A 27,742-nucleotide genomic window follows, 5' to 3' on the forward strand; every position below is an offset into this window, starting at 1 on the left:
AGACTGCTGGACCCCCAAACTTGTTTCATGAAATGCTTGCGATCAAAGATTGCAGTAGGCCCGCTACGTACGGTTAATGTGAGTATCGGATGAATGGTGATATGGCTGTCAATCCTGTCAATTTCTTGCCCATGATCGGGGGAGAGAGCGCGGGGCACATGCTCGCTCCCCGGAGGCCGCCCGGGCTGCGGGCCCCTTACCTTTTTTTTTCCCCTGTATAGACAACAACATGTCAAGTGGGATGTTTTGTGTGTTTGTTTTGCCGTATTAGGCTGTGGATGACGGACGTATCCCGCATTTCCCCCAGCAAGTGAGATCTCCATTTGTATTCTTGATGTCTCCATAAGCATGGATACTTGTATGAAATTGTTCTTAATCATGTTGTAAATTACAAATTTCACGGACTGTAGGATTTTATAATATTATAATTGTAATATGGATATGAATTTTTGTATTATAAACTAATAAAATATATTAAAAAAAAAAAAAAAAGTATACCGCTCCCCCGCTCCTACTATGGCAACCAGGACTTTAATAGCGTCCTGGGTGCCATAGTAACACTGAACGCATTTTGAAGACGGCTCCATCTTCAAATGCTTTCAGTACACTTGCGTTTTTCCGGATCCGGCGTGTAATTCCGGCAAGTGGAGTACACGCCGGATCCGGACAACGCAAGTGTGAAAGGGCCCTTAGCATAAACTTGCATTCCACACTAAATTCCACTTTGGTGTCACCTTTATGTAGAATTCTGCGTTGTGTGGTTCCTCTGTTATTCCTCTTGGAAGTGTATGACTAAGTAAAAGGTTTATCCAACACTATAAACTGCCCCCCCCCCCCCCCAATATGCCAGCCCCTCACATAGAATATACTTAACCCGCTCCCTGCTGCGCTGCTCCTGGTACCCGCACCGCTGCACAGGGGGGCAGGACACAGAAAGTAGAGGAGAATCTACTTCCTAACCTTCTCTAAGGCTACATTCACACGTCAGTATTTTCCTATATCCCGATTTTCGGTCCGTTTTTTGCGGATCCGTTGTTCCTGAAAGTGTTTCCGTATGTCATCCGTTTTTTGAGGATCCGCAAAAAACTGAAACATGTATAAAGTTCAATAATCAAATAAAGTTGTTTGGATTTCTTTGAAAGAAAATTGAAAAAAAAAATATGAAAAAAAATTTGTTATGTGTTTCCAGGAACGGATTCCGCATAAAACGGATGACATACGGAATGACATCCGAATGTCTTCCATTTTTTGCAGGACCCATTGAAAATGAATGGGTCCAGATCTGTTCCGCAAAAAAAGGAACAGATCAGGAAAGAAAAAAACGGACGTGTGAATGGACCCTTACTCAGAAGCAACCCCAGGATCAAGGAGCACATGGTGCAGGAAACCTTTTAGAGGAGATGTATGGTATGATTTGCTGCAGTTTCCCCATGATCATCTGGCCTGAGGGGAGGCCAGGTGCGATAATCACTTGGGGATAAAGGAATCCTCAGAGTAAGGCCTCATGCACACGAACGTTTTTTTTTCCCCCGTTTCCGTTCCGTTTTTTTGCATTGCATATACGGAGCCATTCATTTTAATGGTTCCGCCCAAAAAAGGAAGGTACTCCATATGCCTTCCGTTTCCGTATTTACGTTCAAAGATAGAACATGTCCTATTATTGTCCGCATAACGGACAAGGATAGTACTGTTCTATTAGGGGCCAGCAGTTCCGTTACGCAAAAAACGGAATGCGGCCCGCAAAATACTAAAAAAAAAAAAAAAAAAAGCCATACGGTAGTGTGCATGAGGCCTGCAAAGGGTCTGTGTGGTCCAAGCCAGGAGGGCTGGGCAGCCACAAGGCTGAGGAAGCCTGAATTTGGGGGGCCCAGCGACGCCTGAAGAAAAGAGGTGTCGCAAGATCAGGGTCAGGAGGACTGCTAGACCATATCCCACCCAAGGTATTTCACTGCTTCCACAGGAGGACTGGTGGGTTGCACTGGTTACAGCTAAAAGGCTGTCTGACCGAAGCCGAATACCACAGTGTGAACACTGAGCTAGAGAGACCTCTGTATAGTGAGCACCTAGGCGGGCAAGAGTTATTGTTTTGTGTGGATGTAACACGTTGTGATGTATAGCTGCGACTTCATTGTGCCAAGTGATGCTAAACTTGGAAGTGTGATGTGCGGTGTGACAAATAAAGCACTGTTTGAGCTTGAAAACTCCGTCTGATGGGAAGTCTGTCATGGCCGACCCCTGAGAGTGATCAATCCCTTACATCGGATACTTGAGCGGAACTCATTTCTCCTGGAAGGTTTCAAGACAAATTTTTAACAAAAAGGCATTTAGAGGGGAAATAGGTGGTGGTGGTGGGTAAGAGAGAAATTTCTAGTTCTCCTGTTAAGCTATATTACAAAGTTTCTTATGGTCGCTTGTACTATTGTGCAAAGTTGTGAGAAAAGTTAGTGACAATTTAACAACTGAGTAGTAGCATACTGCTCCTACACAGCACCGATTAGGCAGTGCCTCCATGGAAAGGGACACATTGACAACTGGGTATGGTGGCACCCATTTGTCAATATAGTCATACATTTCAAGGAGGAATAACAAAGGAAAATGTCTCATGGAGAATATACATATTTAACAGACATGTTAGAAGTGGTGACAGGTCCCCTTTAAGCTAATGTTACAACTGAGAACACTTCTTTAACATAAACGTTATCTAGTCAGTCTTAGAAAACTCTGTTTGCACTGGTAAGCTGCCAAAATATACATACAATACACAAAGCAGGAGGCTGAGAATCCCCTGGCTGGAGTAAGAAGATAGGATTTGTATATATGGGCTGCCAGAACTGGCAAGCGCTCCGCTCCAGAGGACAAGAACACACAAAGCAGCACCTTCAGGTCTGGGCGCTCCGCACACAGATAATGCTCCTGTTTACTTTATTAAAATACGTCAATAATGAGCTAATTCTAAACATGGATCCATAAACCTGGATTTTAATAACTGAGATGAAAATATTTACACCAATATGAAGGAAGAAATCAGAAGCTACAATTCATTTTCATCATGTAAATGTGTGAAACCTAAATGTTTGCAGCTTTATTTGGATGCTGCCTGCGAGGCCGGGTACTTGGAGGAGCGATTCAGTAGGGAGTCTGTAAGGACAATGCCAGCAGACACTGTAAGATGGCCAAATGTTATACATCTGTTGGCACAAGCCGCCAGCTTCAGTGCTATCTGCCACTGATGGATTGTGCTTGCCTCCACATAGCTGTATTCTTCACCAAGATCAGTGGTGAAATAAAAAATGGTGTCATTCATGCGTTTTGAAGATAACTTACCATCCACCATCCCACCCACACCGAGCATGTTCAACCAAGCTAGAGGTGCACAATTATGGAGAAATCCAGCATGTCAATATAAAAAGGCACACTTTTTTGCTTGCATCAGCAGGAGGTCTGGTAGACGGTAATGAGACCAATAGGACAATAGACCATGTAGCTAAGAGATATGAAAATCTCAAAATCTGAGTGGATGCATTACAGTGCCACCGATTTCAATAAAGATGAGGTCTACAAAGACATCTTTGGGCAAAAGTCAAAAGGGTCTGAGCTTGATCAACCGCCAAAGATCCTTTCGTTGTAGTGAGCCTTGAAGGTGCTACTATGAAATGTCAGAACACTGAAGATGAACATTTACTTTGAAGGATGAAGAACCGAATGGCTGTGATCTGCTAATCTAGATCGCAATACCTGTGCAGTGAACAGTGGAGCACTTACAGTATAATAAATGACCCCCTTAGTATCTATAATACGCTTATATTATGCGTATTTTAGGCACAGATAGTGGCGCAATTCGACACACTCACAATAGGACTAAAATTGTGGGCAGGGAAGGGAAGAGGCCGGCAGGCCCATCTCATTTACCATTTTATACGCTTGTTTCAGGTGTAGAAAAAGGTCTAAATGTAAGACAGCAAGGAAGCCGTCTTACATATAGAAGCGGCAGAAGATGCGCTGTAATTATGGAGAGGCCGGGGACCATTCACCACCAGCGCAGAGGCTTTATTATAAATGTGCACAGAGATGAAACCTGCTAGTCACACACACAAAGAATTCACAAATATAGTAAAGGTGGCCATACACTTTATATTCCTCCAGACATGCCCTATGGCTGTGATGGCTAACCTCCGGCACTCCAGCTGTGGTAAAACTACAACTCCCAAGATGTACACTTGCTTGGCTGTTCTTAGAACTCCATACAAATGAATAGAGCATGCTGGGAGTCAGTTTCACCACAGCTGGAGTGCCGGAGGGTAGCCATCACTGCTTATGATATTCTTGGCTTGAGCCAGCATGCATGTGAGAGAGAAGGTAGGAGGCCATGCAAGACAACTATGGAAGCGGGATATTTTCCTTGAGAACAAAGAATTGGGCAAGTTGAAAACCAAAATTCCCCCGTCTTCTGCCTCTGTTTGAAGAGTTGGGATATCCACCACACACATTAGGTGGTTAGCCGGTTGCGCTGAAATCTGCGGGTTTGGCTCACATTCATCTAATTTGCATGGCCACCATAAAGGGGTTGTGCAAGAATGGTTGAAGGGGTTTTGGAAAACCAGAAGACTTGGCAGGACCTGTAAAGGGAAGATTACTTATGTGCTTCCTGGTCTGGCTCCCTACTCCTCCTTCTCCTGACCTGAGATGATCCATTAGGCTCCCTTGCTGAAAACATCCGGTCTGACATCACCTCAGCCATTCACTGGCTGCAACGGAGACCAGATGCCCTTGCATCATGTGACCATTTATCATGACGCAAGGGGAGCCCATCACCACTGCAGTCCATGATTGGCTGCAGCGATGTCAAAGCAGATGTTTACAGTGAGGGAGCCCGGCGCAAGCTGCACAGCCCCTTTAGGACCAAGCCCAAATTAATGCCTGCACTAGTTCTGAGAATATTAACTGTCATTATAAGTCATGTAAATGCATATAACATCATCCTTACCCTCAGTTTGGTTTGCAGGAGTTCCTTGCTGGTAATGATGTGGGTGATTTCTGTTTCAATAAGTCCATGGGCGATTGCAGGACCACCAAGAGTTGAATATAGTGTAACAACTGAAAAAAAAAAAAAAAAAGCACAAATCAAGACATCAGTACCGGTCCTCAAATTCTAGCGTCCCCTCCTCAGGACATGTTCCCCTACAGACGTAACCGCACGCAACCAAAAGCCATGCCCACATACGGCTGTGTGGTTTAATGGGTAAAACTGGCCTTTTACCTGCACAATCACACAGTTGTTAAACTGTTTGGAAAGCATGCCCACATGGTGGGACGGTTTTTAGTTACTGCTCTGGTTAACACATGGTCCACGTGGGACCAATTTCTTAAAAAGTCAAATGTGGTACTATATATAAAGTTGCCTTGTTTGAATACTAAAGTGTCCTGGCCTAGGGCAGAAGAGCGAGACCCATCAAATCATGGCAGGTGGCCGTCAGTGTAGCCTAAAGACTGATGCTTCAAAGGTCCTAGTCTCAATAATGGGCCCCAAAAGGTACAAAAGAGGAAAACCAACTTTGGAGCTAACTTTGGAGTCAACCCCTCGCCTTTTGGGTCATTATGAGGTCTTACTGATAAGTCCTAAATGGATGTAGACAGGTCCTGTACAGACTGATGGTGGGCTTTCTTCATATCACGCATCTGACAGCTCATTTATATCACATCTTGCCATTAATGGTACTGTTAACCGAATGCCGTGGTTTGGACAACCCTGCATGTATTATGAAAGTGTTGAGTTAGCACGACTTTCTCTGAGAAGCATAAATCAAAAAGGTAAAATGCAAAGACAATGGCTGACTAGAACGGTTCGTGATTCTCGTGGTTAACAGATATACTAAGCCGTCAAGTCCATTGGAAAGTGTTCTATTTTAACCTTGTCTTGTAAAACCTTGGGAATGGGGCGTCAGGCCACGGTCTAAGCACTGTGCTGGAACATATTTAAGCTAATGCAGACCAGCTGCTTGAGTTTCCAAGCATGGAGGAAAAGTTGAAGGCCTTTTATGCGCCCTTTCCCCAACTGAATGCAGAGCTGTTCCTTCTCCCCCACAGAGAGGAAGACACAGGGGGACAGCAGCTGCACTCCTGCCTGGGAGCTACAGACGGGTGTGGGAGAGGATGAAGAACACGCAGTGCTTTTCCTGGTCCTACACTGCTGGAAGTCACGGGCTACAGGTATTACAAGGGAGAAATGCACAGGCTGCGGCTTCGATTTTGGCTTGAAGTCAGCATCTTTGTGGTAGTCCGTGCTCTAAAACATTAAAGGGGTTCTGCAGTTTGTTTAAACTGATGATCTATCTTCTGGATAGATCATCAGCATCTGATCGGCATGGGTCCGACACCCGGGACCCCCGCCGATCAGCTGTTTGAGAGGGCAACGGCGCTCCAGCAGCGCTGCGGTCTTTTCACCATTTACCGCAGGACCAGTGACGTCACGACTAGTATCACTGGCCTGGGTGGGGCTAAGCTCTGTTCACTTGAACGAAGCTTAGCCCCGCCCAGGCCAGTAATACTAGTCGTGACGTCACTGGGCCAGCGGTAAACAGTGAGAAGGCCGCGGTGCTGCCTTCTCAAACAGCTGATCGGCGGAGGTCCCAGGTGTCGGACCACCGCCGATCAGAGGATAGATCATCAGTTTAAACAAACTGCAGAACCCCTTTAAACATGGACAGCAGAGACGCGGAGCATTAACATGATTCTTTTTACTACAAAATCACGGTGACAACTTTATCTCATTGTGATTTTGTAGTAAAAAGATCACAGAGAGGCACGGAGCATTATCAATCATGTTACTGCTCTGTGTCTCTGCTGTCCGGAACGGGATTTGGCTCTCTTTCACGCAGCAGATTACCCGCACGGCAGCCGCTCGTGTCAAACAGCCCTAAGGGACCTAATGCTAGGACCCCACTGATGCATACCCTGCAGGGCCTCGTAAAATGAACAGAGGAGCAGATTGATTTTGCAATGTGCATGCCCAATCATCACAATGGGACATGGCAGAAATAGCCAAGCACGCGGTCCCGTAGAGATTAATGAAGCGGCAGTGCACGAGCCCAATGCGTTTCTCTCTTCGGGTGGCCCTGCAGGGTAGGGACTCCCGTTCTAATGAACGGCTGGGGTCCCATCCATCTAATTGCTATCCCCTATCCTGTAGATAAGGGATAACTTAAAAATTTTAAAAATACCCTTTTGGGGGGTAAACCCAGGACCTTTAATAAAAGGTTAACTTCTTAAAGGGATTGTGCCATGAAAGATTTTATTGGTACTATTGTGTAGTACATACATTTTTATATATTTTTTGATGGTGAAACCACAAGAAATCCATGTATTTTTCTATACACCTTGCACCCTGAAGTATAAATAACTAACTTTTTTCTAGATGTACAAAAAAAACACACACAAAAAAAACTATGCACTTTTATTTTTGATGGACTTTATTTATTTTTATTATTATTATATTTTTATATTATATTTCACTCTCCTTGTAGACTCGAAGCAGCTTTCTCGTGATTTCTTAAAATGCAATAGAATACATACTATTCCTAAGCATTATTGCCTACCAGCGTAGCAGACAGGCAGTCTATTAAAGGGATTCTCTCACTGCAGTAATTGGCATTTATCATGTAGAGACAGTTAAAGGGGTTATCCAAGACTATTAAATGTCCCCTATACTGAATATACTTACCTGGCTCCCAGCACCGGCGCTGCTGCTTCTCCCCATGCGCGGATAATAACATCCAGTGTCGGGGGGGGCGCAGCCAATGGCAGGTGGGGACGGGAAGGAGCCTCCCTAGCATCGCGGGTGACACTAGGGAGGCTCATCCCTGTTCCAGCCTGCCATTGGCTGCTCCCCCCGACACTGGATGTTTTCATCCATGTACAGGGAGAAGCAGCAGCGGCGGTGCGGGGACCAGGAGCAGCGCAGTGAGCTGGGTAAGTACATTACCTGTGAGGGGCCCGGCATATAGGGGGTATTTAATGGTCTTGGATAACCCCTTTAATACAAGGCACTTACTAATGTATTGTGATTGTCCATATTGTTTCCTTGACTAATTTTTCTATCACATTATACACTTGTCGTTTCCATGGTTATGACCACCCTGCAATTCAGCATTGGTGGCCATGCTTGCACACTGTAGGAAAAAGCTCCGGCATATGTGCATGAAAATGGATCAAGTCAGCAAAGGAGGCAATATGGACAATCACAATACATTAGTAAGTGGCTTGTATTAACTTTCTCTACATAATAAATGCCATTTGCTGAAGTGAGACAACCCCTTTAAGCCATGCCTCCAGGCGGATATCAATGGCAGACCTAGGTGGCCATGTCACACAGAACAGCGGTGACCAGTCTGATCTTCACAAACAGGTCACTTGTTTCACTGACCCCCACCAATCATCATCATTTGGGAGTAGAGAGGACGCAATGGTGCATAACGTGAAAAGCTTTGTCTCAGTCTTGCCTAGCGCACAGCTCCACAACTTGACTACTGGTATTAGCGGCTGCCATGTTTTTATTCATGTGGGTTCTTTGGGTCAAAGGCAAGCCGAGTCTCAGACAATAGGGAAATGCTCTGTTGATATAATGGGATATAAAGCCACATCTGAAGATGAACGCATGTGATGAAGTCGGTAACCAACTCCAAGCAAGAAGTGAGCGGCCATGGGAAAAAGGATTACGGACGACCTTCTGCCCTCTTATTTTCTGCCTGATTAATAAAAGCCTCAACGTTGGGAGATATGCCATAATTTAATCTGAAAAAAAAAAAACTTCTCGAAATTGACTCAGTAGGATTGACTTTTTCAGTTATTCTTGCAGTTCGGCAAACTCGTTGAAAAAACAAAAACCAGTATGACTGGAGAGCACAACAACGAGCGTAGTTTTTCATGGAAGCACACAAAGAAATCCTTTGCCATGTGACGGAAGATGTCACAAAATAATTTTTCACATCTGAAGAGTTCATTCCCACATGACATGTATTCAGTGCCCTATAAACTGACATGGGAATTAAGGCCTCATTCACACAACTGTATCCGTTCTGGGTTCTGCAAAACACGGATACCAGTCGTGTGCATGCCACATTTTCCTCTACAGCTGCAAAACAGACAAGAATGGGACATGTGTGTGACGTGATGTCAAAGCCGGAATTAACAACGCAAGTGTGGACAGCCTGCCTCCCCTACTGAAAGGGTCATACTTACCTGCTTCTCGGCATGGGCACTGTCAGCTCAGCCTCTCCAGCCAACTACTGGCTTCAGCAGTGACCTGTCTCTTGTGGACACATTGCTGATGAAGCCAGCGGTCAGCAGGTTTATAGAGACTGATGACCAATGGGAAGGATAGGTCATCAATAACAGATTTGTGAGGGTTTGATGCGTGGCACCGCCGCTGATGAGCCATTGGCTCCGCAACCAACGCAGAATGGTAACTGAGCTGCTGCTAACTGATAAGTGGCGGGTTGCTGGAAGACAGACCACGCTGATCTGAAATGGACGACCTATCCTCAAGAAATCCCTTTAAAAGGAACATACCATAAAAAAATGAACTATTGTTAAACCCCTTCCCACTCCATGCTGCAAATATACAGAATGGCAAGCATAATACTAACGCATCATGCCGTATATTTAGGACATGGAGATGGCAGCGGCTGAGGAACTGAGCTGCCGTCATCAGCAGCAGCTGTAACATACCGAGATTGGTGCTGGCACGGATCCCGTTTAACCCCTTAGATGCTGCATACAGTAGTGACCACGGCCTCAAAAGTTATTTACAGAGGGAGCAATCTCCCGCTCCGGTCCCCGTGATGTGATCACAGGGTCTTGATGGTTGCTATGGCAGCCAGAGGCCTTACGTACCAAACCCTGCCAGAGAATGTCTGATAGGGCCAAGTGTCAGTGTAAAGCCAAGATGCTCAATACACTGCAATAGATGACTACTGCAGTGTACTGTACCAGCGAGCAGACTACTGAATCTTCAAGTCCCCACAAAGACAAATACCCGGTATTGCCATATTAATCAGTAACAACAAATATTTCAAGACCTCCTGTTCTTTAAAAGCAGCCACATGGGTCATAGACACAGTGGACAGGAGGGGCCCTTTATTTTGAGAGTTTTCTAGGCATGCTCTGTGACCTGTGCAGAATTCAGGAGAGAGTAGATAAGCCGTGATATCAAAATCCGAACGGTGGATTTTGTGTTATCTATACAGAGGTGTTACTTGTCATTGTAACTGTGCCTGTGATGCTAATGCAATGGCTGCTGAAAAGTTACCTGCTCAGAACCTGTTTTAGATTTTTTAAATAATGTCATGAAAAATGTGTAAAAAAAAAAAAAAAAAACACTATTTGCCAAAAAAAACATGATTTAAACAATGGGTAATTTTCAGATAACATATTCCCTTAACTTTTGAAATTTACTATCCATCCTATCTCTGAAAAAGGTAGCTTGAACGATGCTTAGATGGGACAGGAGACGGTCTTCCGTTTTGGCTGCAATTAAAAAGAATTATCCAAGTACGGGACTAGGAGGATACCTTGCATATGAAGATGAGCTGTTACCTCTGCGACTATTTTTGTAAAATCTATGGAGCCGATGATAGGCCAAAGGGGGGAGCCTGAAACTGGAAATGACCGAGGTGGCTTTGCATGAAGACTGCAATTTTCAGGACTCTCTGCTGGTCCTCAAATATGGGCACATGATAGTATGCATCTTGTAAGTCCATTGTCAACATATAACAAAACTGAGGCAGTAGGTTTACAGTCAACCTGATCGTTTGCATTTTGAACTTCTTGTAGGTTAGGCACTTGTTTAGACTTTTCAGGTTTATGATCAGCCTGAAGGAGCCTCCTGGTTTTTGAATCAAAAACACTGGGGAATAGAATCCTTCCTGATGCTGGTCTTTTGGAACGGGAAGCAGGACTTTTCTAAATCAGGCTGGTTATCTTGGATTCCAGAGACAGTTGCCCTTTTCTTTTGGCCAGTGGTTTGTTTACGACTAAGTGATTTGGTGGCAAGAGTCTTATTCCAGTTTGAACCCCTCTTGAATGGCGGCAAGAATCCAAGGGGAGGCTCCCATCCTTTCCCAGCTTGGAGCAAAAATGTTTAATCTTGCTCCTACCCGACCTCTGGCGTCATTGGGTAGACTTTGATGCCTTATCCGGATTGAAGAGGAATCCTTTACCTCTTCCTATTGAAGGCTGCTATCTTCCCGAGAATTTCATTATTTTTCTCTGGTCCACTCTAGGTTTGTTTTGGGAGCGAAAGGAACGTCTTTGGGGAAAATATTTGGGTTCAGAAGGAAATCCTTTTTTCCTGTCCGACGCCTTCTCTAATATGTCGTCCAAGACTGACCCAAAAAGTCTGAAGAATGAAAGAAAACCGGCAGCTGCTCACTTCTTGTTTGAAAAAGGCACCTGTGAGTGCCGAAACGCCGTGCGTCATATGAGTGACCAATAAATCCATCACCAGCAAAGATTTTTTTGGGAGTGCCGGTTTTCTTTCATTCTTCTGATTTTGGGATTACCTCCACACAAACCGAGCACCCCTCAACCAGTACGCAGTGCCGCCTGACTTTATTACACAGTGACCCAAAAAGTCTGTCGCCTTCGCAAGGGATAGAACAAAGAAGTTTTTGGGACTCCACTGCTGCATTGACTTCTTCCTTAAGAATGCTCTGCATGGAGTCCAAAAGAGAGGGAGACTCTTTGGACACAATCTTCTCTGTACACTTAGTGCATAGGGCTTTCTTGGCCTTCGAGCAAAAAGATTTTCGGCAAATAGCGGATTTCTTGCGGCCTGAAACAGCCCCAGGTGCCTTGGCTGTGGAGGTTTCTCTACCCCATAAGTAATCAAATTTATGAATTTTAGTAGGATCCAAATCCATACAAAAAATTCCTTCCAGCACCAAGCACCCAGGGTGAATGAAGAGAACCACAACCCCACCAATATAATCCACTGACATTTTGGAGAGGAAGCTGCTACTTTCACACTTGCGTTCAGAGCGGATCCGTCTGGTATTTGTACAGACGGATCCGCTCCTATAATGCAAACGATGGTATCCGTTCAAACGGAACCGTTTGCATTATATTTCACTTAAAAGGTCTAAGAACAATTTGTATTCAGACGGATCCGTCCAGACTTTACATTGAAAGTCAATGGGGGGCGGATCCGTTTGAAAAATGCACCATATTGTGTCACCTTCGAACGGATCCGCCCCCATTGACTTCCATTGTAACTCTGGATGGATCCGTTTGCCTCCGCACGGCCAGGCGGACACCCGAACGCTGCTTCGGGTGTCCGTCTGCTGAGCGGAGCGGAGGACAGACGGTGCCAGACTGATGCATTCTGAGCGGATCCGCATCCACTCAGAATGCATTAGGGCTGGACGGATCCGTTCGGGGCCGCTTGTGAGAGCCTTCAAACAGAACTCACAAGCGGAGCCCCGAATGCTAATGTGAAAGTAGCCTTAATGGGCTGAGGGCGACTGAGGCAGAATTCATAGGCTTGCGGGCAGCTTCCAGATCCATAGGAGCCGACATCATAGGAGCAAATAAGACACCGCAGAAAACAGCGTTCCCGGCTCTTTTAACGCTGGCATTGGCGTGACTCTGACGCCATGACGCACACGCAGCCACGTGACGCACCGCGACTGCGCAGATAGTAACGAGACTCCCTTCCCGATTACCCGGCGTACTGTGGGCGGAGACTCCCCGGACTAAGACATTTCTTCCTTGCTCAGGAACCAGGAGCAAGTGACTGGAGCCCGGGGCCGCTTTCCAGCGAAGGACTTAGGCCAAAGGATGGGGAAGGGAGGGAGCGCGTCCCCGAGGCACGGCCCTCCCAGAGACTGGGGAAAAGGCCAGGCGGTGCATCTAGAATCCTGGAGCACACAGGAGGAGCTTCCGCGCGACCCGGGGACAGGAAACAACACTGATTTAGGTAAGAAGAGGCCTTTTAAACTTCAGCTTCCGTGTTGTTTCCTGTCAAGGGGGCGGGGACACCCTCTTGTCAGTGCCGTTGGGGAGGCGGCGAGAAAAGCCCATGAATATTGAGGAGCCCAGGAAGATCATGACTGACTGCTTTTGGGATAATCTAGTGACTGTTCCACACAAGGTGGGGGATGTGGATGATGGTGCTGAGCAGAGATTAAACACACTTGATGAATAGCTTGCACATAACATGTAATGTATACTAGCCCATAAGTACCATCTGCACACATAAATCACTCATACGGCCCATGCGCGCACACACTTCACGTCTATTTATTTTCATGTCCATTACAAGAAGCCTAATGAGATGAGAACCAAAGGCAGACGCACATGTACGGATCTTTTCCTGCTGAAGTAGTGGGACCCTGCAAGTGGCTGGGCCGGTTCCCACAAGCTGTCCCATCTCACTCCAGTGACCCCAGTTACATAAACATGAATGGCAGGGGAAGCCTGCATCTATGGCTCAGCACATGTGCTCTGTGCATGTCGTGCACCCTTTACACCCCGGACTCTTCCCATAAACCCATGACTGTTTCTGATGCTAAAAGGCCAAGCAACGAGGAAGCTGAAGCCTGGAGAGGCCATAGAATACATGGAATTATATCCAGAAATCCATTCACCTGGTTTTAAAGTTTAAAAAAATAAAATAAAAAAATGCACAGAAAAATTCACATGTAGGCTGTTAATACGTGAAAAAGAAACTTTTCAAGGGTAAAGGCGCAAGTTCAAATAAGATTTTAGGAATATACTGACTACACAGAAAGCCCTTTACTCTAAAAAAAAGCTGCCATTTTAAAGGACATTTAATTCCGATCACTACAACAGGAACACAGAAGCGCTCAGCCAAGAGCCATCATCAATATCAGATTGGTGTGGGTCCGACTCCCAGCACGCCTGCCGATCAGCTGCTTGAAGGGGCTGCAGCTCTCATCTGAGCATCGCTTCCTCTTTAAAATTACCCGGGCACCATCCCCTTTGTAGCAGCAGTCAGTGCAATTGCTTGTCCCATTCAAGTGAGTGGGTGGAGCACTGTGACCTCTTCAAACGGCTGATTGGCGGGGATGCCGGAGTCGGACCCCCACAGATCTGATATTGATTACTTGGGGCTCATGCACACGGGTGCTGGAGGTTTAGCAGCCTGCACAACAGTTCTATCCTTGTGCGTTTTTTTTTTTGTGGTCCCATTGAAGTGAATGGTTCCACATATGGGCTGCAAAAAAAAATTGAACGGACAGACAAAAAAAATATGTTTTTGTGCATGAGCCCTTATCCTGGGAAGAAGTCATCAATATTACGCCACGGCACAACCCCTTTATTGTATATTTCTGAGGAACCTTTTGGTCAACATCTGCAATCAGCTGCTTCAGGGTTTCAGAAGTGCTCAGTGGTAAAGTGTATTTATTATTTGAATGAGCCACGTATTTTTATTTTCAGTTTGTTAAAAAGAATCTCTCCCGTCTATGTCTCAGCATAAGCTGAGAGACCAACTTCTACTCAACCACAGTTCAACTTCTCCTACAGCTTGAACCTTGAGGACCACCAGACTGGCAGCATCGGGGCAGTATGCGCAACAGCTGAGTATTGGATATTTTAGCACTGAAGATTTATTTACTTTGCTGGACATCCAATTTTAAGACTGGAAACACGTGTGCAGTTTAGGCTCCATTCACACGTCCGCAATTTCGTTCCGCATTTTGCGGAACGGAATTGTGGACCCATTCATTTCCATGGGTCAGCACATCGTGCTGCCCGGACACGGAATTGCGGACCCGCACATCCGGGTCCGCAATTCCGTTCCGCAAAAAAATTGAACATGTCCTATTCTTGTCCGCAATTGCAGACAAGAATAGGCATACTCAATTAGTGCCGGCAATGTGAGGTCCGCAAAATTCGGAATGCACATTGCCGCTGTCCGTGTTTTGCAGATCCGTAAAAAAAACGTTGCGGACGTGTGAATGGAGCCTTAGGCTGAGTTCACACCAGTTATTTGATCAGTGATTTCCATCAGTTATTGTGAGACAAAACCAGTAGCGAAGCCTACTCAGAGATGAGGCATAAGGGAAAGGTTCACTCCTGTTTGTGTTTTTGACCTGAAACTGGTTTTGCCTCACGATCACTGATGGAAGTAACTGAACAAATAACTGAAGTGTGAACTTGGCCTTTTTTGAGGAGCTTATTTTGAGAAATGCCAGAAGTGGATCCAGCAAGAAGTCCAAATTTGATATTTCCTATTCATTTCGAATCTACTACTGGCTTTGGCCTAAGGAAACTGTCATAAGGAAGAAAAAACTGCAGCAAACACTTCATGTAGGATTGTAGCCTAAACCCAACTTGCAAAAGGATTGCTTTCAGCAGTATGACTCAAATACACTCGGACTAGATGATGGTGGAAGTTCTCCGACAGCCTGACGATTTCAGGACTAGTAACATGGCTGGAAAATATGTCATTAGATAAATACTTAGAGACGTGACGCTCCCAACCTAACAATGGCCAAGGGACCTACTTCTAATTGATTCGAAAAGTCTGTCCTGGCCCGGTGAAGTTAAATCATCTGAGAATCCTGTACATTTGCCAAAACCCCACACTGACGTCAGGGGGAAAGTAGAGGAAGCAGCTGGAAGAAGCCGGAGCTGTGGAGCCCTGACGCCTCGATGGACTCACTGATGACAGTCCTACCGGAGTTCATGGGACTGGCGTACACAGGTGGAGCACCGTGGGCTCCCAATCGTGTCAGGAAGAACAGGATCTCTGTGTCCTGCCGTTTGTTCACACTACACCAGGCAATAAACGTGACAATGGCACAAGGGCAGCTCCACATGTTGCTACTGCACGGTTCTGACAGGAAGCTTTATAGAGGGACTATAAACCACTAAAAAGGTTCTTCTATTAAGGATTTGTGTGTGTAGATGACCCCATAATCTACCATACATCTGACACACAGCTGGAGGCACAGGAACCAAATATAAGAGAATAACAGTGTTCACCATCTCTGTATCAAGCTGACAAAAAACAGGACATGTCCGATTTTGTCCGTTTTCAGAGACAGACAGACCCTGTACAATTCAAGGGGGGACATTTTTAATGGCAGTTTTTCAGAAAGGCATCCATGAAAAAACGGGCAATAAAAATATGCCGTTTTCCACCGATTCGTTTTTTCCCCCTCCAGTGTCTTGTGAATGAAGCCTTAGACACTTCACTCAGATTTTTTTTTTACCTCCTAGGACAAGGAGTCCTGTACTGAAAATAGGCTGAACTGCTGTGAATGGAGGTTCCCATCTCATCCCCAAAACCTAAAAGTGCCCATACACCTTAGATAATGGTTGCTGGGCTTCTCCGAGGGTGCATGAGTTCTCAGTGGGAAAGTGGGAGTAAACCACTGCTAAACACCTCTACCGGCGACTTATCTCCCCTTAGAACAAAAAGATTGGGCATGCTGGAATCAAACAGCAGCCTGCCCCCAACATCTATCTTCAGGGAAACATTGGGACACCACCATATTTTTTTTGAGGACAGGGCCAGGCTTCCGAATTCTGCTCTACCTCCAGACCAGGAGCCAAGTCCCCGTACCGCGCATGCGCCGATGCAGTAATTCACTATGCAGCCACAAGATTACAGGTCCAGGTGAGAGCAGGATTCAGATACCTTGCCCTGTCAAAAATAGGAAGGAGAGGGAAGCCCACAGGGGCAACGTACACTATATTATAAGTGCTGTGTGATGACATTACAAGGAGAGGCATAAGCTTGTACTGCATTGTAGTTTATGAAGTTACGCAGAGCGGGAGGAGTGTATCATTACACACATTTTCCTACTTTTAGGGCTGTTTCACACGAGCGGATGCCGTGCGCGAGATCCGCTCCGTGAAAGAGTGCCAGAACCCGATGCAGACTGCAGAAGCACGGAGCAGTAACATGACTGATAATGCTCCGTGCCTCTCTGTGACCTCTTTACTACGAAATCACAGTGACAACTTTATCTCACTGTGATTTCGTAGTAAAGAGATCACAGAGAGGCACGGAGCATTATCAGTCATGTTACTGCTCCGTGCCTCTGCTGTCTGCATCGGGTCTTGGCACTCTTTCACTGAGCGGATGTCACGCACGGCATCCGCTCGTGTGAAACAGCCCTTACACTGCCGTTTGGTGTGGATCAGACATAGATCCGCACAGACTGATCCGTTCAGATAATACAACCGTCTGCATCCGTTCAGAACGGATCCGTTTGTATTATCTTTAACATAGCCAAGACGGATCAGTCTTGAATATAACTGAAAGTCAATGGAGGACGGATCAGTTTTCTATTGTGCCAGATTGTGTCATAGAAAACGGATCTGTTCCTATTGACTTACATTGTGTGCCAGGACGGATCCGTTTGCAAGCAGCGTTTTGATGTCCGCCTCCAAAGCGAAATGCAGACGTTTTGGACCGCTTGTGAGAGCCCTGAACGGATCTCACAAACGGAAAGCCAAAACGCCAGTGTGAAAGTAGCCTTATAGGCAGGGGGTACGTCAAAGCAAAATTCATCTGGAGCGACACTTTACAATATTCCATAGATCAGGACTACAGAAAAAGTACAAGACTGGCTACTCAGACAGAAGGGTAAATGCAGAATTCAGTCGGACCCCTACTACTGGAGGATGGGGCATGGCGGGAGATCAGGTGACAAATCCCATGTCAGTGAGAAAAATGGCGCAAAAAAAAGGGAAACATTAGCAAATATTGAATTAAAGCGATACAAAAAAGGAGAGGAAAGTATTGAGAAAGTTAAAGTTTCTTTTATTAGATTTTAGCTGTGAAAGATTCATTGGAGATACGTTTTATTATGTGGACTTTGACTCTATCATGCACAGGCTTAAGTGACACGTTATAAAATCCCCATGTTTTATGGCCAGGCGGTTGCCGTGTTGAGGGAAGAGGCCAGGAGTGAGAGAGAGCACGTTTCAAGAAGTCAGCACAGACTTGAGACCTTATGCCCCGAGCACTGTGCGCTCCCCCTCACATCCTGCAGCACGGCCCTTGTAAGACCGTCCAACATGGTGGGAAAGCTGCGGCAGGGGTGACGAGGGGACTACGGGTTATTTACATTACATGAAAAGCAGTCATGTCGCAGGGAGGGAGGCGGATGGGATATTCCGGGTTTCTTTAAGTTGACTTGAGTCCTATAGCAAGAATTAAGACACTGAAAGAAGGTTGGAAATTGCATCATGACTAGATAAGGGGAAAGAGCGATGGAAAATTGTGGCAGTCGATAAAAGTGACAGCGCGTCAGCGGGTCTGTTTAGTGTATATGACATCAACATGGAGGGAAAGTACAGGATTGCATGGATTTAGGGAAAGAAAGTGCTAGGAATGATAGTATAATGGTGATAAACATCAGCGGTTTCACAAAACCTCTTGGCCATGAGCGCGATGGTCAGATTATAGGCTATAAAAACATTACAAAAAAACTGCATGACGTTGATTGGTGGAAAACCGTAAAAGAGATCGGAAACTACATGAACCGGGCCAAACCTTCTCCAAACTTACTGTAAATGACAGCGTCACATAGCTAGGTAATGCGGCATGGAAAAATGTATCTCATCACAACAATGGGAGTCGTCATCTAGAGCAAGACACTGATATGTACCATGTGAACAGTGACAGAAAGCACCCCACATCTGGGATCTGTTCCAAGCACTGGCGGAAAAGCAGGCGCGTCCATCTCCAGCATCGAATATGAGACTTTGGGTCAGGAAGATAGGCTTTCATGTTAGACGTGCGAGTGTCATGCAGTTTATAGTCTTAGGTGGGATGTGTCGGTATGAAATGGCGCAGTAGAGCACACTGCTCCATACAGCTGGAAAATAAAGGGTCGGCTAATATACCAACCCGATGGAAGCCAACAGAACACTATTTAGACCCTCATGAGGTGAATGGGGGCATATGGATATATTTGACATAAGTGGTGGCAGGTTTTCCAGCACATGACAGACAGACACAATGTGAATGGAGCCTTAGTAGGTATTGAGGCCCCAATGGCATTGTGCCTTTTGAGGTATGTGTGCTCAAGGTAAGGTCACAGACCTAGGACACTGCAACAGCCTGCTCTGAAGAGCCTTAAAGGGAATGTGTCATGAGAAACTGAACTACTGTTAAAATCGCATAAACTTTTTTTTTTTTTCACGTAGATCTATATTTAAGGCTACTTTCACACTAGCGTTTTTCTTTTCCGGCATAGAGTTCCGTCCTAGGGTCTCTATACCGGAAAAGAACTGATCAGATATATCCCCATGCATTCTGAATGGAGAGTAATCCGTTCAGGATGCATCAGGATGTCTTCAGTTCAGTCTTTTTGACTGATCAGGACGGAGATAATACCGCAGCATGCTACGTTTTTTTCTCCTGTCAAAAAAAAAACCTGAAGACTTGCATGAATGCCGGATCCGGAATTTTTTTTTCCATAGGAATGTATTAGTGCTGGATCCGGCATTCAAAATACCAGAATGCCGGACACAGACCAGACAAAAAAAAAAAGTCAGATCAGTTTTTCCGGATGACACCGGAAAGACGGATTCACATTTCAATGCATTTGTAAGACTGATCAGGATCCTGGTCAGTCTTACAAATGCCATCAGTTGGCATATGTTTTGATGGATCCGGAAGGCAGTTCCAGCGACGGAACTGCTTGCTGGATCACTCTTCCGCAAGTGTAAAAGTACCCTAAAAGGTGTATATACTGCTGCAGTTTTCACACCGGCCACTAGGTCTAATAATGGGAAACAATTCCTGTTCTGAACAGGTAAGGCTACTTTCAAACCTGCGTTAGGTGCGGATCCGTCTTGTATCTGCACAGACGGATCCGCACCTAGGATGCAAACGCTGGTATCCGTTCAGAATGGATCCGTTTGCATTGCCATGAACAAAAATGCAAACGGATCCATTTTGACTTACACGGAAAGTTAGTGGGAGGCGGATCCGTTTTCAATTGCACCATATTGGGTCAGTGAAAACGGATCCGTCCCCATTGACTTAGGGTCCATTCACACGTCCGTTGTTTCTTTCCTGATCTGTTCCGTTTTTTGCTGAACAGATCTGGACCAGATCTGGACCCATTCATTTTCAATGGGTCCTGAAAAAAAACGGACAGCACAATGTCAGATTTTTTTTCAGGACCCATTGAAAATGAATGGGTCCAGATCTGGTCCAGATCTGTTCAGCAAAAAACGGAACAGATCAGGAAACAAACAACGGACGTGTGAATGGACCCTTACATTGTAAGTCAGGACGGATCCATTTGGCTCCGCATCGTCAGGCAGCGTTTTGGTGTCCGCCTCCAGAGCGGAATGGAGGCGGAACGGAGGCAAACTGATGCATTCTGAACGGATCCTTATCAATTCAGAATGCATTGGGGCTAAACTGATCCGTTTTGGGCCGTTTGTGAGAGCCCTGAAACGGATCTCACAAGCGGACCCAGAAACGCCAGTGTGAAAGTAGCCTAACATTTCAGTAGCTACCTTGTTATCACAGGCAGAATTACAATGACAAGTAACACCTCTGTGTATAGATAACACAGGATCCACCATTCCCAATAAGTTATATCACAGCTTATCTTCTCCGTCCCGACCTCTGCCCAGGTCACAGAGCATGCCTAAAAAAACTCTCCAATAGAAGTTAATAGGGTTCCCTCCTGTACATTGTGCCCATGACCTATGGAGCTGCTCTCAAAGGACAGGAAGTCTTATAGGGGTTGTCTCATCATGGACAATGGGGGCATATCGCTAGGATATGCCCCCATTGTCTAATAGGTGCGGGTCCCACTGCTGAGACCCGCACCTATATCGAGAAGGGAGCCCTGCAAGGTGGTGGCTGGAGGACTCCGGTCCGACCACCACCAAGCCGGCTCCCCATAGAAGTGAATGGGAGCGTACCGAGAATGTGCGGCCCCCGCTACCATTAATTTCTACAGGTCTGACGGAAATAGCCAAGCCGAAGGCTATTTACGCCGGACTCATAAAAAATAAATGGAGGGCGGCTGCGAATGCACAGTGCACCCTCCTTTACTTGCGGGGCTCTGTTCTCGATATAGATGCGGGTCACGCACCATTATGGCCACCCTGCCGGTGGCCAGGCAGGTTGTCCATAACTGTCCTAGGACCTTAGGTACATACTATTGAAGTCATATTCCACAAGATAGTAACTGGTCTTCTGTACATTCTGCTATAATTATGCACTATGAGGAAGAGTGACATTTTTTGAGAATGGTGTCCAACGTCGCTTCATAAAATTGAAATTTAACTGGGCTTTCCACCTTTAAAAAAAATAACAATAACCCATTCTGTAGTATTGTGAATCCCAACTGCAGCACTTCTGCTAACAACTGTGTGCAATCTCTACATGAAGTCAAATAAAAGGCCAGATACTAACAGAAAGCAGATGGACTTGAGGCAGAGGACAACATATTCCAGCACAGAAGAGGAGCGAGGAGTGCAGCCTGTTCATCTTACAGGACACAGAAGACATTCCCAGACCAGCAGTCAATTCCCCCAAGATTATTACTCACGTGGGAAATTGTACATGAAGCAGGCCTGCGCTGAGATCATCCACTCTGCTCTCGTCTCGCAAAATATGGCGATATTAGACCGGGGTTTTTGGCCCAGGGCAGAAAGTCCACCTCCAAAGTTAGATGCCACCAAATAGGCCTCCTCGTATGACATCCAGTTGTAGTTTCCCAAGATTACCTGGTAAAGACATAAGCATGTAGAGCATTAGTGAAGCCAGGGCGAGCAGATACCTGCGGATCTGGACCAAATGCTGTCAAAATGACCCCTACTCCCATCAGCTAATCGCAAGAACCAGGAAGATGAGATACGGGGATGTGTCTGCTTGGGTAATCACTGATGGCCATTTAAGGTATAAAACCGGGTAAAAACCTCAAGAGCTACAAGGGCTTCGTACGGTGGGCCAGGACACTATGGAGCAAGGCTGAATGAGCCAGGAGTCACCGCCATGAAACACATTATAATGCCAGGGCTGGGGGTTATGCCGGAGGTTTTTAAATGGAGAGGTCACCTTGACTGTGAATACGAGATTCAATGCTGATCGTTCTGGATTGTGAAGAAAAATCTACAGAAATAGGAACTATGTCTGGTAATAGGAAATGTCATTGTAGATTTAAGTTATTAAAGGGGTTGGCCCATCTCACACACTGGTGGCATATCCTAGCGATAGGCGTGTGTCCCACCTCTGGATCATCTCTAGAACACAGAGTGAAGACCACCCTCTGGCTCAGCTAGTTCCGTCAGCCCCATAGAAGTGAATGGAGCAGTGGTCGTGCTTGCGCAGTGCACTTCCCATTCACGTCAGCCACTGCTTGGCTATTTTCAGCACTCCCATAGAAATGAATGTAGGTCAGCTGCGCAAGCGCTGTGCACTCTCCTTCACATTGTGGGCTCTGTTCTGTAGATAGGACCTATCAGACACTGGTGGCCTATCCTAGTGATATCTTACCAAGGTTTTAGATGGAACAATCCCTTTAATGGGGACTTTCATAAACTCTTAGTGACAGGATGATTGGATTCCTATGAAACTGGCTCTGGTGTGTGTCTGAGATTAGAGGGCAAGCCCTATTGGGGACAGGGGACTGATGGCAATCTCTGTACAGTGATATGGAATATGTGACTGCTACATGGGCACTTAGACAAGGGTTGGTCAGAGATTTTAATGTTTGTAGAGGCCATGCAGCCTCTCCCTAGGCAGGTGATATCACATTCATCAGTCACGTGGTCCAGGCGAAGCACAATCGCAATCAAGTGAAAGGGCCTGGACTGCAATACCAAGCACAGCCACCATACAATGTGGGGCGCTGTGCTTGGTTAGCTGTGAGGAGACCGCAGCCTCTTTAAATAGCTAATAGGCGGGGTGCCAAGGATAGGCCATCAATATCAAAATCCCGGAAAACCCCTTTAATCCTATGACAACATTAGAGCACAGAAGTACTGTGGCTGCGGGCACTAAATTTGCTGTATGATTTACTGCAGTACTGCCTTCCACACACTCAGTAACACACTGACGTCGGCGGTGGAGGCGAGCAGCACGTGCACAGAATTCCTCATCTAGGACTATTTATCTAGTGAACACGACTGTCGCTCAGCGCGCTGCAACGCACATAGCAGGAGGCTCCCTAATGACCCCAGCAGTGGATGAGCGAAGTCTCCAGCGTGCTCTCTATTCTCTCAGGACTTGTCCCTCTGCACGTCACCGCCGGTCACATAGCTGTGATGCTGGATGACAATCTGTACCATAGTATCCGTCCAGCTGTTGTAGAACTACAACTCCTAGCATCTCCTGGACAGAACGACAACTCTGCAATATGCGCACAGCACTGGCTTGTAACGCGAGAGTGTTATTTAGAAGCAGGAAAAGCGCCAGTCGGCAATGACAGGATGCTCCAGGCTCTTCAGGTTCACGACCAACTCTCAGCGCATGTATACAGTAATAGTTTATATTATTACCTACCAACATGGAAACACTGCCATCTGTTGGCAGCACATAAAACAACTTGACTTTTTTTTGTCAGAGAAATTGTCACCAGGATCAACCCTATTAAACCAGGCATAAAGACAGGCAGGGTTGACCCTTGCGAGTAAAGGGGCACTTTCTTTCTGTATTTCAACATATTTCTGGTTTTATTCTTATGCAAAATTAGCTCCTGCCCTGCCCCTCATGCCATTCCTCCATGCCCCTTTGATTGACAGGGCCAGATGTGGGGCAAATACAAGTTTAAATATACATTGGTGGCAGTGTGACACAGGAAATATGCAACCATTGCTTATCCATGATCTTCTACACCGCCCTCAGGTTCACTGGGCTGGGCGAGCATCATGATTGTCCCTGCCGCTATAAGTAACTCCTCCATGCAAAGATAGCGCCTCCGCTTCTGGGTGCCCAAAGACGTCAACGGCACAAGCGCAGTAGGCATCTGCACTGCTGAGGAAGCAGATGCCCTGTGCATGCGCCTATAGAAACATAGAATGTGTCGGCAGATAAGAACCATTTGGCCCATCTAGTCTGCCCAATATATCTGAATCCTATGAATAGTCCCTGGCCCTATCTTATATGAAGGATAGCCTTATGCCTATCCCATGCATGCTTAAACTCCTTCACTGTATTTGCCGCTACCACTTCTGCAGGAAGGCTATTCCATGCATCCACTACTCTCTCAGTAAAGTAATACTTCCTTATATTAGAAATAGAAGTATAGTGGGCACTCTATATCCGGCACTAAATAGTGGGTACTAAATATTGGGTACAACAGATTTATTTTGACAAACAATATTATCAATCTACTTCACAAATAAAAATAAAATAAAACTTGCAGAATGTTCCCAATTGTATGACAGTACAATTAATAAAAAGTCATAAGATATTCCTAAAAATATATATAAAAATAAAAAATAAAAAATGATATAACAATATAATGCTCCTAGATAGGGATGAGCGAACTCGAACTGTATAGTTCGGGTTCGTACCGAATTTTGGGGTGTCCGTGACACGGACCCGAACCCGGACATTTTCGTAAAAGTCCGGGTTCGGGTTCGGTGTTCGTCGCTTTCTTCGCGCTTTTGTGACGCTTTCTTGGCGCTTTTTGAAAGGCTGCAAAGCAGCCAATCAACAAGCGTCATACTACTTGCCCCAAGAGGCCATCACAGCCATGCCTACTATTGGCATGGCTGTGATTGGCCAGAGCACCATGTGACCCAGCCTCTATTTAAGCTGGAGTCACATAGCGCCGCCCGTCACTCTGCTCTGATTAGCGTAGGGAGAGGTTGCGGCTGCGACAGTAGGGCGAGATTAGGCAGATTAACTCCTCCAAAGGACTTGATTAACTGATCGATCTGCAGCTGTGGATCATTGAGCTGCTGATCCTCAATTGCTCACTGTTTTTAGGCTGCACAGACCGTTTGTCAGTCTCATTTTTCTGGGGTGATCGGCGGCCATTTTGTGTCTTGTGGTGCGCCAGCACAAGCTGCGACCAAGTGCATTTAACCCTCAATGGTGTGGTTGTTTTTTGGCTAAAGCCTACATCAGGGTGAAGCTGTGACACCAAGTGCATTTAACCAGCAATAGTCTGTTCATTTTTTGGCCATATACAAAATCAGGGGCAAGCTGCGCCTGTCACCAAGTGCATTTAACCCTCAATGGTGTGGTTGTTTTTTGGCTAAAGCCTACATCAGGGTGAAGCTGTCACACCAAGTGCATTTAACCAGCAATAGTCTGTTCATTTTTTGGCCATATACAAAATCAGGGGCAAGCTGCGCCTGTCACCAAGTGCATTTAACCCTCAATGGTGTGGTTGTTTTTTGGCTAAAGCCTACATCAGGGTGAAGCTGTCACACCAAGTGCATTTAACCAGCAATAGTCTGTTCATTTTTTGGCCATATACAAAATCAGGGGCAAGCTGCGCCTGTCACCAAGTGCATTTAACCCTCAATGGTGTGGTTGTTTTTTGGCTAAAGCCTACATCAGGGTGAAGCTGTCACACCAAGTGCATTTAACCAGCAATAGTCTGTTCATTTTTTGGCCATATCCCAGTCTAATTCTGTCACTAAATCCATACCGGTCACCCAGCGCCTAAATACTAGGCCTCAAATTTATATCCAGCTAAATCTGTCCCTAGTGCTGTAGCTGGGCGAGTTATTTAGTGTCCGTTCAAGCACATTTCTTGTTCTGGGTTGAAATACAATTCCCAATTTAGCAATTTCATAATTTAGTGGTTCCTGCTATATCAGAGCTATTTGAAATCTATCCCAAAAAGGGTATATAATATTGAAGGTGCACATAGGGTCATTCAGAATAACTTCACACACACCCGCTACTGTGTATTTCCAAGTCTAATTCTGTCACTAAACCCATACCTGTCACCCAGCGCCTAAATACTAGGCCTCAAATTTAAATCCCTCTAAATCTCTCGTTACCGTTGTCCTGTTGTAGCTGGGAAAGTTATTTAGTGCCCGTCAAAGCACATTTTTTGTTCTGGGTTGAAGTACAATTCCCAATTTAGCAATTTCATAATTTAGTGGTTCCTGCTATATCAGAGCTATTTGAAATCTATCCCAAAAAGGGTATATAATATTGAAGGTGCACATAGGGTCATTCAGAATAACTTCACACACACCCGCTACTGTGTATTTCCAAGTCTAATTCTGTCACTAAATCCATACCGGTGACCCAGCGCCTAAATACTAGGCCTCAAATTTAATTCCCTCTAAATCTCTCGTTACCCACCGGTGTACTGTTGTTGCTGGGCAAGATATTTAGTGTCCGTCAAAGCACATTTTTTGTTCTGGGTTGAAGTACAATTCCCAATTTAGCAATTTCATAATTTAGTGGTTTCTGCTATATCAGAGCTATTTGAAATCTATCCCAAAAAGGGTATATAATATTGAAGGTGCACATAGGGTCATTCAGAATAACTTCACACACACCCGCTACTGTGTATTTCCAAGTCTAATTCTGTCACTAAACCCATACCTGTCACCCAGCGCCTAAATACTAGGCCTCAAATTTAAATCCCTCTAAATCTCTCGTTACCGTTGTCCTGTTGTAGCTGGGAAAGTTATTTAGTGCCCGTCAAAGCACATTTTTGTTCTGGGTTGAAGTACAATTCCCAATTTAGCAATTTCATAATTTAGTGGTTCCTGCTATATCAGAGCTATTTGAAATCTATCCCAAAAAGGGTATATAATATTGAAGGTGCACATAGGGTCATTCAGAATAACTTCACACACACCCGCTACTGTGTATTTCCAAGTCTAATTCTGTCACTAAATCCATACCGGTGACCCAGCGCCTAAATACTAGGCCTCAAATTTAATTCCCTCTAAATCTCTCGTTACCCACCGCTGTACTGTTGTTGCTGGGCAAGATATTTAGTGTCCGTCAAAGCACATTTTTTGTTCTGGGTTGAAGTACAATTCCCAATTTAGCAATTTCATAATTTAGTGGTTTCTGCTATATCAGAGCTATTTGAAATCTATCCCTAAAAGGGTATATAATATTGAAGGTGCACATAGGGTCATTCAGAATAACTTCACACACACCCGCTACTGTGTATTTCCAAGTCTAATTCTGTCACTAAACCCATACCTGTCACCCAGCGCCTAAATACTAGGCCTCAAATTTATATCCAGCTAAATCTGTCCCTAGTGCTGTAGCTGGGCGAGTTATTTAGTGTCCGTTCAAGCACATTTCTTGTTCTGGGTTGAAATACAATTCCCAATTTAGCAATTTCATAATTTAGTGGTTCCTGCTATATCAGAGCTCTTTGAAATCTATCCCAAAAAGGGTATATAATATTGAAGGTGCACATAGGGTCATTCAGAGTAACTTCACACACACCCGCTACTGTGTATTTCCAAGTCTAATTCTGTCACTAAATCCATACCGGTGACCCAGCGCCTAAATACTAGGCCTCAAATTTAATTCCCTCTAAATCTCTCGTTACCCACCGCTGTACTGTTGTTGCTGGGCAAGATATTTAGTGTCCGTCAAAGCACATTTTTTGTTCTGGGTTGAAGTACAATTCCCAATTTAGCAATTTCATAATTTAGTGGTTTCTGCTATATCAGAGCTATTTGAAATCTATCCCAAAAAGGGTATATAATATTGAAGGTGCACATAGGGTCATTCAGAATAACTTCACACACACCCGCTACTGTGTATTTCCAAGTCTAATTCTGTCACTAA

The 27,742-nt window shown here is 45.3% G+C and overlaps 1 protein-coding gene across 2 annotated transcripts in view; it reads right to left on the minus strand.

Annotated features, from left to right (window-relative positions):
- Positions 1 to 27,742, minus strand: part of ACSL3 (acyl-CoA synthetase long chain family member 3) — a 133,231-nt gene that overhangs the window by 35,489 nt on the left and 70,000 nt on the right. For both annotated transcript variants that reach the window (XM_044291486.1, XM_044291485.1), the window contains exons 3-4: positions 21,558 to 21,735; positions 4,985 to 5,094 (exon numbers count right to left, since the gene is read on the minus strand). In XM_044291486.1, coding sequence (XP_044147421.1) covers positions 4,985 to 5,094; positions 21,558 to 21,735 — 288 coding nt within the window. The remainder of the gene's footprint in view (positions 1 to 4,984; positions 5,095 to 21,557; positions 21,736 to 27,742) is intronic.

This window comes from Bufo gargarizans, chromosome 4 (assembly GCF_014858855.1).
Source record: "Bufo gargarizans isolate SCDJY-AF-19 chromosome 4, ASM1485885v1, whole genome shotgun sequence".
In the NCBI taxonomy this organism is placed as follows: Eukaryota; Metazoa; Chordata; class Amphibia; order Anura; family Bufonidae; genus Bufo; species Bufo gargarizans.